This window comes from Berghia stephanieae, chromosome 11 (genome assembly GCF_034508935.2).
Source record: "Berghia stephanieae isolate SIO BIC M18660-M18661 chromosome 11, UCSD_Bste_1.3, whole genome shotgun sequence".
NCBI classification, from domain to species: domain Eukaryota; kingdom Metazoa; phylum Mollusca; class Gastropoda; order Nudibranchia; family Aeolidiidae; genus Berghia; species Berghia stephanieae.
Window position 1 is genome coordinate 8,342,993 of NC_088370.1, and position 13,068 is coordinate 8,356,060.

Consider the following 13,068-nt stretch of genomic DNA (forward strand, 5'->3'; position numbering starts at 1 on the left):
AGCAGGCACTTATGTTGGTAACAACAAGATATGAAGTGAGTAGAAAAGTGCCAGAAGACAATAGAGAATAAAAAATTGATTCTATCGATATAACTCCGAGACATCAGACTCTAAGCGCTTTAAAAAATACATGGAGGCTCAATCAACGTGTACTTATTATCAGGTCTGATAACCCAAGAGTTCATGGACTCAATGCTGTCATGGAAGTACTATTGAAATTTGAATATTATTATTATAGCTACAATAATAATGACAACAACAACAATAATAGTAATAGACGTCTAATAATAAAAAATGGCACAAGAGGCAATTATTCAGTTTACCGTAGAGATCAGTTTTTACGTAATCTGGTCTAAGGGAAACAACTGCAAAACTAATCGTTGTAGAACTCTTAATTGAACGGTTGTCTCCCTTTAATTGAAACGAGGTTTGTTTTTGTTTTTTGTAATTAGGCGTCTCGGTCTATGCCTTTCACTCTCTTATATATATTCCTTTATGTTTAAGGTGCTTACTCCATCTAACCATTGAACCCTATGTGTACATATTATTTGCAGGTCTGATAATCCAGTGTGTTGGTTTGAGAGTGTGGCCGTCTGTTATGACACCCGCTTCGTGAAGTACTTGGTTTGAGAGTTTTTGCCAAATCGATCGATATTTGAAGGACGAGTTTTCTGGCCAAATTTTTTAATGCGGGTTTAGTCAGAGTAGGGCAGTATTGTAATTTACTCCATTGTATGACGTCAACGCATCATGGCTGTTGTTAGACGCAACTACGTCAATTTGTCCACAGAAACAAACCCCGTTATTATGATTTTTTAAAATCCCCTTTTTTCTGCCATGGGGGAAATTTGTCTCTAGGGTCTATTCCAAGGGTAGACTGAAATAACTCAGGTGTCAGCCACAGTTCAGCGCCGCAAATTGAGTTAAGGCGAGGTGGCTTGCTCAAGGCCTCACAGCGCAGCGGTTGTTGATCGAACTCGGTACCTTTCTGGTACGAAGCAAAGACCGCTGAGCCAAGCTGCAAATATTTTTTTTTAATAGAATTTTTGTAATTTTGCGTCTACGTCTATGCCTTTATCTCTCTTATACTTATTCCTTTATGTTTAAGGGTGCTTAATCCGGTTAAAGTCAAGGTACTAATTTTACACCTGAGTACAGTGAGAGAATGTGAAAACAGCCTTTTCCAAGGACTCAACTATGCATTGCTCAGAGCGGGACTCCTCGAACCGTATACCTTCCCGTCCGAATGCCCTACTACTACAAAACCGCACAGCCGCATATAAAATACGACTCAACAGAGTTTGAAAAAGATCTGAACAAGTGTGTATGAAAGGTACCAGGCAAAGAAAGAAAGAAAAATAGAAGGAAAAAAACATCCCTAAAAAATCAGGTAATCAGAAGGTAGAAAACCGTAAGGGCTGCCTTAAGCCGGTGATTGTAAAATACTAACGAAAGAGTGAAAATGGAAAGGCTTCTTATGGGAACAAAACAGACAATGGACGTTTCGGGTACAAACCCTTCGTGTCAAAAGTTTTTTTGCATTATATTTTATTTGTTTTCCTCGTTAATTTATGTATTGTGCTGTCGAAGGGTTTGTACCCGAAACGTCCATTGTCTGTTTTGTTCCCATACGAAGCCTCTCCATTTTCTCTCTTTCGTTCGTAATCAGAAGGTCTGAGGTCGACTGATTATTTGGGATGGTTTTTATTTTCTTGTATTTTTCTTTCTTGCTTTATCTGACACCTTTCATACACACATGTTCAGATCTTTATCTTATACTGGTGCCTGCTACTGAATTTCTTTAATTTAGGGTTTGAAAACCACTCATCACCTATCAACTTCATTCATAACATTGCACGAAATTTTCCTCTTGGTATACGAGACAAAGTCAAAATTTTAAATCGTCGCTCATACATAATTTTTGAAAACAATGATGAAAATAATAAATAATGTTGAAAACTTATAGTATTATAGCGCTATAACTCCGAGACATCAGACTCTAAGCGCTTTAAAAAATACATGGAGGCTCAATCAACGTGTACATATTATCAGGTCTGATAACCCAAGAGTTCATGGACTCAATGCTGTCATGGAAGTACTATTGAAATTTGAAATGTTTTACATATAGCGCAGTATCCACTAAACGTGCTTAAAGCGCTTTAGACTTTGTACCAGACCAACAGCAACACTTAAAAGGTAGAACGAGACATGACAATATTACAATTTTTTTACGGACAGAGACAAACGCTGTTAATGTATGGTGAGAGAATGTGAGTAAAGAGCCTTTTCCAAAGGACTCGACTATGCGCTGAGCGAGACTCGAAATCAGGACCTTCCAATCCGAATCCTGTTGTCATACCATAAGGCCAAATAGCCGCACTTTCAAACCAACGCACTGGGCTTTCAGATCTGCAAATATGTGCACCAAGTGTACCCTTAAACATAAAGGAATAAATATAAGAGAGAGAATGGCATAGACGGAGAAGCTAAATTACGATTTAAAAAAAAAATTTAAAATAAGAGAGAGAGAGAGAGAGAGAGAGAGAGAGAGAGAGAGAGAGAGAGAGAGAGAGAGAGAGAGAGAGAGAGAGAGAGAGAGAGAGAGAAAAGGAAACACCGGTTTCAACTAAAGGGAGACAACCGTTCAATTACGATTTCAACAACCATAATTCTGCAGTTATTTCCCTTAGACTAGATTACGTAAAATAATGTTATCCTTGTTAAACTGAATAATGGCCAATTATTATTATTATTATTATTATTATTATTATTATTATTATTATTATTATTATTATTATTATTATTATTATTATTATTATTATTATTATTATCATTATTATCATTATTATTATTATTATTATTATTATATTATTATTATTATTATTATTATTATTATTATTATTATTATTATTATTATTATTATATTATTATCATTATTATTATTATTATTATTATTATTATTATTATTATTATTATTATTATTATTATTATTATTATTATTATTATTATTATTATTATTATTATTATTATTATTAAGTTTCCCTCTTCCCAAACCCCCTACTAGAACATTATAAAAAACAAGAATACTGGGGATGTAGGAGCTTTCGAGAGGCCTGCCAATGAAAATCTGGGTTTCATCTGGTTTTGAAGTATTTTTTTTCAGTGTAAAAATCACTGAAAATATCTTCAATATCAATCTCTTTCAAATAATTCGCCATTCTCAAACAGTATTTTTCTTCGTCTCCTAGCTAGTATGACCCAAATAAAAACAATTTGTATTCATACGCACCAAAAGATTATTTTGAATAGCCAATCAGCTGTCTGTTTACCTTATTCTAAGCCAAATGTAGATGTTGCTGCTCGAAGCTCGAAGAAATAAATAATATGAAATTGAATGTAAGGTTCAATTTTATTACAGGTTGTGTATCTGTTCTTGAAATAAAATTGAAGCTGACATTCAATGTCATATTATTTATTAATTCTAAGCCAATAAATTTAGCGAAAATATTCTGCAATCGTTGAATAATTTATTTTCTTTATATTACAGGTTCAAAGCATTATTCAATGACAATGGTTATATTTTTACTAATAAATGATAGGTTTTTCCATGGTAGGAGTAGAATAAAACGTATTACCACACGTAACAATGTGTAAGCTTAGAACGTTTATAATTTATAGTTTGATTGATATAATTTAGTGAGAAATACTCATAAAAATATACCAATCAGACTATGGATAGTTCGAAGATGACGTCACTCAGGTCTTTGTTATTGTATTTTGCCATCCGCGTTTATGAGTAATGCTCACTGAACTGTATTAACCGGACCATAAACGTTCATGGTTACAAATAGTTTTGTGTGTTGGTCCGTTATACTTCCGGATGGCAATGTTATGAGCTTCTTAGCCAAGCGCATACTATCTATAGACGGTCAAGGTTATACACAATGTCGTGTGTCCGTAAGTTTTATCCAGCTGTCAGGATGTTGTGTAAATTACCTAAGCGCACAGCATCAATAGTAGTGGGGTAGATGCTCGAATGGGAGCGATCTATATTCATGTTTTTGTCCAACCAGGTCATCAATCACATGATTTGTTGCTGTCCAATGGTTGGATATTTCTTAACAAATGTAAACACGCTGCTTCGTTTACAAATGTTATAAACATACCCATGTGTCAAGCTGAATCAAATGACCAATCGTGATGTTATGTGTTTAAAAAACTGTAAACACTTAGTACTTTTTACCTAGTGAGTACATTTTGCAATGTGACCAATGACCTCGAGCACATGGAAATGTAATATAGATCATGCCCATTAGAGCCACCCCTTAAAATTTTACAAAATCGCGGGAGTTGACGCGGATTGTGTGAACCATAAGAGTACGCCAGAAATAACAAAATTGTCCATCAGTTTTTTAATCAGAAAGTAGGTGAAACGGAAAGAACATTTATCGGCGGTTAAGATGTCATCAATGTTTTTGTGTCTGAAAATATAAATTTAGATGAAAAACATGTTTGAAAGCAGACTTCTCTAAGAGTGTCGACTTTATGACCAAAGTCGAAATGGGCAAAAATTGGTTGAACTATTGAAGACAACTTACGATTTGCTTTCTTTTGTGGCCAAAGACTGGCATTTTGAGGTCAATTACTTGCTATGCTTTGGATAGGACGCTAATCTATCACAAAGTACTTTCCGCCAGATCTAACAGACCCAGCTACCCAATCACTGCTAGGTGGACAGGGGGGCATCAGAAAAGATCTCGACTGCACCCGGGATCGATCCCGGTCCCTTTGCGTGTGAAACGCGTGCTCTACCAAATTTATGAGCTATGGGAACCCCGGAGTCTGAAGTATGTTGTGCGGCTATGTGGTCTAGTGGTATGACACTCGCTTTCGGATCGGAAGATCCTGGGTTCGAGCCTCGCTCGGCGCATAGCTGAGTCCTTGGAAAAGATTCTTTACTCACATTCTCTCACCGTACTCTGGTGTAAAATGAGTACCTGGTCGTTAACAGCGTTGTCTCTGTCCGAAAAATTGCAATATCGCCTAACAAGTGGTCCGATTGGTTGAACTATTGAATACAACTCACGATTTGTTTTCTTTTGTGGCAAAAGACTGGCATTTTGACGTCATTTTTTGGTCAATGTCAGGTATAGATAGTTTGCGCTTGGCTAAGAAGCTCATAACATTGCCATCCGGAAGTATAACGCACCAACACACAAAACTGTGAGTATCCATGAACGTTTATAGTCTGGTTAATACAGTTCAGTGAGCATTACTCATAAACGCGGATGGCAAAAAACAATAACAAAGACCCGAGTAACGTCATCTTTGAACTATCTATATACTGTATTTTGTGCAGAAAAATTATCTCTGCAACGCCGTGTCCAGCTTTTATGGAAATATTCTATAACAAAATGAAATCAGAAAAGGAAAATTGTTGGTGGCATCGTAACGAATGTGACGATTTCCCTATGGGTGGTAAGGGGAGGGTTAGGTGACATTCATTCGTCTGCACTGTACTGTTGACACCCTATTGCAGAACACAGACACACTTTAAGTGACACTTGTCTGCACTGTACTGTTTACACCCTATTGCAGAACACAGACACACTTTAAGTGACATTCGTCTGCACTGTACTGTTGACACACTTATTGCAGAACACAGACACACTTTAAGTGACATTCGTCTGCACTGTGCTGTCGACACCCTATTGCAGAACACAGACACACTTTAAGTGACATTCGTCTGCACTGTACTGTTTACACCCTATTGCAGAACACACACACACACTTTAAGTGACATTCGTCTGCACTGTGCTGTCGACACCCTATTGCAGAACACAGACACACTTTAAGTGACATTCGTCTGCACTGTACTGTTTACACCCTATTGCAGAACACAGACACACTTTAAGTGACATTCGTCTGCACTGTACTGTTGCCACCCCTACTGCTGGACCTAGGGACACAGCATTGTGTAAAAAGCTTCCTGTACGCTTTTTTGAAAGAGGGTGTCATGATCCCGTATAGAACACAGTTAAGGCAAGAATTTGTAAAGGATGTAAATGAACAGCTGAGGTGGGCTACCGATGACCACTGGTCAGTTGTGTCCAGCAGTGTGCTCATCATGTAGGGGGTCATCAGAACGGCGAAGGAGATGAAGATGATGAAGATCGTTTTGATGAGGGCCAACTCGTCGGGAGTTACCAGTACGCCGGAACTCTGTGAAGAGAAGAGAAGAGACAATGTGGAATTGGATTGGTTATAAAGTTATTTGTATTTAAAAAATAAATTAAAATTGAGCTTTATATAGCGCAATATCCACTAAATGTGCTCAAAGCGCTTTACAAGGGGTCCCTGGTCAACAACAACATTTAACATGTAAGACGGGACATGACGTTAGGCGATATTACAATTTTTCGGACACAGACAACGCTGTTAACGGCCAGGTACACATTTTACACCTGAGTACGGTGAGAGTATGTGAGTAAAGAGCCTTCTCCAAGGACTCAACTATGCGCCGAGCGCGAGGCTCGAACCCTGGACCTTCCGATCCGAAAGCGAGTGTCATACCACTAGACCACATAGCCGCACATTGTTGCTGGACGAGCTGGTGGTGGTGGTGGTGGAGATGTTTTTGGTGGTGGTGGTAGTGGTAGTGATGATGATGATGATGATGATGATGATGATGATGATGATGATGATGATGATGATGATGATGATGATGATGACGATGGTCAATGTGTAATATTACCGTTTTTATCGTGTTTGTTATTGCCTGAAGAAGGGTTTTGAGCCCGAAACGTTCGGTGTTTAGTATGTTTGTACTTTTTTGGAACCGTATACTGTTTTGGTTGTTTATTGTACATTTTTGTATATTCCACATCTTCTAATAGCATAGTATTCAATTATCAGTGAGGCTATTTGATCAAGTAGTATGACACTTGCCTTCAGATCGGAAGATCCTGTGTTCGAGTCCCGCTCTGAGCGGAGTTAACTGTGTAATTGAGATCTGAGGAAAGGCTCTTTACATACATCATCTCACCGCACTCAAGTGTAAAATGAGTATCTGGCCATTAACATCATTGTCTTTTGTCCGAAAAAAGTACCAGGCGTCATGCTTCGTCCTACAGGTTAAGAGTTGTTGTTGACTATGGCCCACTTGTAAAGCGATTTGAGTTCGTTTTGTGGATATTGCTTCATATAAATGCTCTAATCAAAAAATTAAAAAGCAAAACAGCGTTGTCTATGTTTGAAAAAAAAAACAAAAACAAACAAACCATAGTATCTCCTAGCAGGCGCCTTCTTTTATTCTGCACTTAAATGATTTTGTACTCAAGGGTCGGGTCTCCTTGTAAAGCGCTTTAACCACGTTTCTTCTTCTTCTTCAAGTACCAAATCTGTGCCAGACATCGGTGATCATGGTACGCCATTCAGATGTTCTCTCTGATAACCTCAGAAAACTAATATTACTCTTCTCTTTCTTTGTCACCCAGCTGTTCAAACTATTCAAATATGTTTTTCTTGGTCTACCTTTACTCTTTTTACCTTCTATCTTTCCTGTGAGAGCAAGATGTTCAATACATTTATGTCGATTTAATTTTGCCCTATATAAAAATTTTATTTGATTTTTTATTCAATTGCAAGTTGGTGGAAAGTGGACAGAGCTAAGACAGATACCACGTCCTTTGTTTGTAATGCGAGAGCTTGACAACCTGAGCTCTGTCGTCCCAAATTTAAAAGATCACCACGGAAGCGTTTCTATAATTTGAAAATATCAAAATTAACAAATCAAGGAGCAGGCACCGGTGTAAGATAAAGAACTGAACAAGTGTGTATGAATGGTCGACTGATTTTTTGGGATGGTATTTTTTAATTTTTTCTCGTGTATAGATAGTTCGAAGATGACGTCACTTAAGCCTTTGTTATTGTATTTTGCCATCCGCGTTTGTGAGTGATTCTCACTAAACTGTATCAACTAGACTATGAAAGTTCATGGTTACACATAGTTTTGTGTGTTGGTCCGTTATACTTCCGGATGGCAATGTTATGAACTTCTTTGCCAAGTGCATACTATCTATATCTTTCTTGCTTTATCTGACACCTTTCATACACACTTGTCCAGATCTTTATCATCGTTTCTTTATCACTGGGGACTTTCCACCTGTCCTACGTGTGCGCCTTGTGACAAAAATCCCGAGACGCAGAACGCAGAGCATCTAGTTCTAGCGTTGCGTTGTGACGAAGCTTCCGGGCTGGTTCTCGATCCGTACACGAATGCGGCGAGGAATTTGCGGCTTAGAATGACTCCATTAGACACTGCGGATAGCATGCTCTCGCACTCAATGACTCCATAACAATTTTAATCAACACATTTATCTGTGGTTCTATAAACAGAATTGTGTTGTTGTGTAGCCTACATATTAGCTGTCAATTAACAGTCTTATTCGAAAAGGACCAGTCTCTACGTTATCATGTTATCATAAAACAGTTTTTTTTGTTTTTTTGCCGTGCTTCGGAAAACATGGATTTAAAAATTTGGCCAGAAAACTCGTCCTTCAAATCAAATATCAATTGATTTAATGACGCTAATCTTGGCTAAAACTCTCAAACCTGAGACTGCCAGAAGTCCCAGGTTTGAGAATTCATTCCAATAAACGGGTCATTTAAATCTATCGATATTTGAAGGACGAGTTTTCTGGCCAAATTTATAAATACGAGGTTTTTTTTTCCAGATTACGCCAGTTAACTGGCCAAGCCTCTTGTGTAACCCTTTTTGTTTTTAGTTTTTCTCAAAACTGCGTCTTAAAATATACCATTTAATCTGGTGGTGCATCGCCAATTGGATTCAATAGTATGATATCACTTATTATATATATTGTCTATGAATGCCATTTTTCGTTTGGTTACAGCACAGACATTATCTAAGGAAACAGTCATGTGTGGAACAAAAAGTTCGAAATCACACACATACACTCTCTCTCTCTCTCTCTCTCTCTCTCTCTCTCTCCTCTCTCTCTCTCTCTCTCTCTTCTCTCTCTCTCACACACACACACACACACATGCACAAAGACATACTCATAGACTCACACTTTATGTGTATATATATATATATATATATATATATATATATATATATATATATACATGTGTGTGTGTGTATGTTTGCGTGTGTGTCTATATATATATATATATTATAAACCATGAAATAATAGTGCTTAACTTTATGATAAAAGAAGCTATTTATAAAATATTTATAATTATGTTCAACAACTTCTACAATATTATTTCGAGCATTCGCTCTCACCATGAAGATGATGATAATGAGAGCGAATGCTCGAAACAATATTGTAGAAGTTGATCAGAATTATACTTTAAATATTATTTATCTATATCTTTATATATATATATATATATATATATATATATATATATATATATATATAGAGAGAGAGAGAGAGAGAGAGAGAGAGAAGAGAGAGAGAGAAAGAGAGAGAAGAGAGAAGAGAGAGAGAGAGAAGAGAAGAGAGAGAGAGAGAGAAAGAGAGAGAGAAGAAGAGAGAGAGAGAGAGAGAAAGAGAGAGAGAGAGAAAAAGAAAAAGAGAGAGAGAGAGAAAAGAGAAGAGAGAGAGAGAAAGAGAGAGAGAAGAAGAGAGAGAGAGAGAGAGAGAGAGAGAGAGAGAGAAAGAGAGAGAGAGAGAGAGAGAGAAAGAGAGAAAGAGAGAGAGAGAGAGAGAGAGAGAGAGAGTACTGATTCAAACTTTCATTTTAAAAAAGTATTATAATCGTAATCGTGGCAATCCTAACTATCAGATAAGACCCTACATTACAGTACCTACTTCTTTTCATTCACTACTCGTACTCGTACTGCTTTGGGCTTTTGTTTTACTTCGATACTTATTTATCTTTTCTGTTTCTATTTGTATTATCCTCTGCTTGGGGCAATGTCATTATAATTTACATTGGAATAGGTTTAATTTATTTGTCCCGCATGTTTTAATTTCCATTATCCACACAAGCATTGGCGCTAAATATAATTAATGAATCAAACGATGTCGATTTTTACGATGGACTCCTAATTGTGTGTAGGAGGGGATCAAAGATCTGAAATCTGTGGCCTCTATTTATCTATCTATCGACTGATGTCCCAGGCAAGCCAAAGCAAGTTTCGGGTGTAAAATGAGTACCTGGCCGTTAACAGCGTTGTCTTTGTCCGAAAAATTGTAATATCGCCTAACAGGCGGCATGTCCCGTCCTACATGTTTTTGGAACTTGACCATTTTTTAAATTGTAATGGAAGAGCTTTGAAATTAATATTTAAAATAGCTGATATGTTACTATAAATAGCTGGCTATTTTGAGTTTGTTTTTATTGAATAATTTTGGGGTAAAAAATATTTTTTATTTAAATATTGTAAAAGAAAAAAGTGAGTAAATTTTATTCACATTTCAAAATAAAAAAAAAAATATTTTTAATCCTTTGAGAGTAAATATTTATAAAATTAAGTAGCCATCTATTTCCAAGAGCAATGTAAAGATAGTGTGTATGAAAGGTGCCAGACAAAGCAAGAAAGAAAAATAATTCCGTTTATTCATCCCAAAGGGGAAATTTTTCTTTAGGGTCTATTCCAAGGGAAGAGTGGAATAACCCAATCGTCAGCCGCAGTGCAGCGCCGCAAAGGGAGCTAAGGCTAGGTGACTTGGTCAAGGCTACTCAGCGCGGCGGGTAGTCAAACTCGGTACCTTTCGGGTACGAACCAAGGACCTTACAGCTGAGCCACGCTTTTCTCATACAAAAATTTTTATATACAAATACAAGAAAGAAAAAAAAAAACATCCCAAAAAAACCAGTCGACCTCGACTGGGGATCGAACCTCAGACCTTCTGATTATTTTACCAGTCACACGCGTAACCATTACACCACAGAGGCTCACTGATTTTTTGGGACGATTTTTTTTTTTCTTGTATTTTTCTTTCTTGCTTTGTCTGGCACCTTTCATACACACTTGTTCAGATCTTTATCTTACACCGGTGTTTGCTCCTTAATTACTTAATATGATATTTACAAGTGTTTGCTTAAACTTTACATAACAACATTAAAATTCAAAATCGAAGAAGAATTAATAAAACGATTGAGTCCAAAAAAAAAAACTTGTTTATTTTCCAAGATGGACGCCATTTCCATGACAACGACGAGATTTTCAATTATAATTTTTTTTTTTTTACCAAAAAGATACCTGAAATATAAACATCATTAGTTTGGATCAAATTGGCCCAATGGGGAATGTGATTAGCGGAAGGAATTGTGTATTTTTTTAATGGAGACCCCTTAAGACCAATTTTCCCTTGGGGTTAAACATGAGAGGAATTATATTATTTTCTTCATCTTTATTTTATACCATAGTACGTTGCGAGAACGAGGGTCTTGATAGCTCAGTTGATAGACCACCTAGAGCGCTCACTTCACGCGCGAAGGAACCGAGATCGAATCCGGCTGAAGTCGAGATGTTTTTAAAGTTTTCGTTTGTTTGTATTTTTTTTTTTTTTTTTTTTAATTCTTCTAGGGGGAGAAGGCGGGGGGGGGGGGGGTAGTATTTACTTGTATTTATCTTTCTACTTTGTCCGAGGGGTGGGTACCAATAGCTCAGTTGGTAGACCACTCGCTTCACAGGCAAAATGGACCGAGATCAATCCCGGGTGCAGTCAGTCGAGATTATTTTCTGACCCACCCCCCCCCCCCCCCCCCCCCCCCCCCCCCCCCCCCCATCCCCAACCCCTGCCCACCCATCAGTGATTTGGGTAGCTGCTGGGCCTCTTAGACCTGGCGGAAAAAAAAAATACATTACGATAGACTAGCGTCCTTATCAAAAGGTAGCAAGCAATTGTTATTGTCCGCTTCACGCTGTAGAAATTGGCTACATGGGCCTAATGGGTCTGCTGAAGGACTACTTTTTTTGTTGTTTGTCCGAGGCACGAGATGAATTTTTGGGATGGGTTGTTTTTTTTTTTTTTCTTGTATTTTTTACTTTCTGCTCTGTCTGACGCAATACGCTTCAACAGTCGTAACGTCACTTCCCTCGTAGTGACGCATGGTAACTTAGTAACTGGCTCTAAACTATCGGAACAATGGCGGACGCCCTTATGAAATACTTCTCCGACGAGCATAAAAGTGTATCAGGAGGAGAAAAACATTATAAATCTGATCATGTTTTGACTTTTACACATTCTAATCACAAGACATATGTGAAACGTTCTAGCCAGCATTAAGAATAAAAATTACTGATTTTTTTTTTGTTTAGAACCACGATGGCCGCCGTTGCTGGGCGACGTGACATCAAACTATTGAATCCAATTGGCAGGCTGATTCTTTTTTTCTTTTCTGGTATAAATTTTTTTTTTCCGAGGCTCTGTAGGCATCTTGATTTTTCGGTATGATCTTTTTTTCTCTTGTATCTTTTTTTTTTCTTACTGCTCTGTCCACCATCACAACAATGAGCCCATAATGAATGTTGGGTTATCAGACCTGCAAATAAGTGTACGTGGATTTTGGCCCATGTATGCCCATCTTTATGGAACTCCATTATTCCCGGAGCATTCGGGATTGCGCAAGGGGCCAAATTCACCTTAAAATGGAGCCATACGTTGATCTTCAATTTGTAACTATCTATTTATTGTTTTATTACAAGTACTACCAAAATTGTGACCCCTCGTCTCAAAACGGTATTATGTCGGATGGACCAGATGCTATAAAGTCAAATTATAGTTTAATTGATCAAAAATATGAAGCGTTGGTATTTAGCACAGTAAAATGTGATATTCCTTCTGCTCTATAAAGCATGTATTATCAACGCAAATCTGATATTTCTGGCTACAAATTCCACTTTTAGCATCTTATTCATCCCGACTTAATACCGTTTTGAGACGAGGGGTGACAATTATTCAATGGCTTACACATCAAACATCACATGGACTCGCTGTTTGCAATAGGGGAACATATAGACTTGCATCATAGAGACAATTTTTTTATTGAGAATGGAACCAAATTCTAATCAAATTAACTTCTCCTCCT

At 37.3% G+C, this 13,068-nt stretch overlaps 1 protein-coding gene across 1 annotated transcript in view; it reads right to left on the reverse strand.

Annotated features, from left to right (window-relative positions):
- Nucleotides 1-3,513: 3,513 nt before the first annotated feature.
- Nucleotides 3,514-13,068, reverse strand: part of LOC144956543 (uncharacterized) — a 19,870-nt gene continuing 10,315 nt past the window's right edge. The window contains exons 3-4 of the mRNA XM_078887103.1: nt 5,767-6,222; nt 3,514-5,589 (exon numbers count right to left, since the gene is read on the reverse strand). Coding sequence (XP_078743229.1) covers nt 5,911-6,222 — 312 coding nt within the window. The 3' untranslated portion in view covers nt 3,514-5,589; nt 5,767-5,910. The remainder of the gene's footprint in view (nt 5,590-5,766; nt 6,223-13,068) is intronic.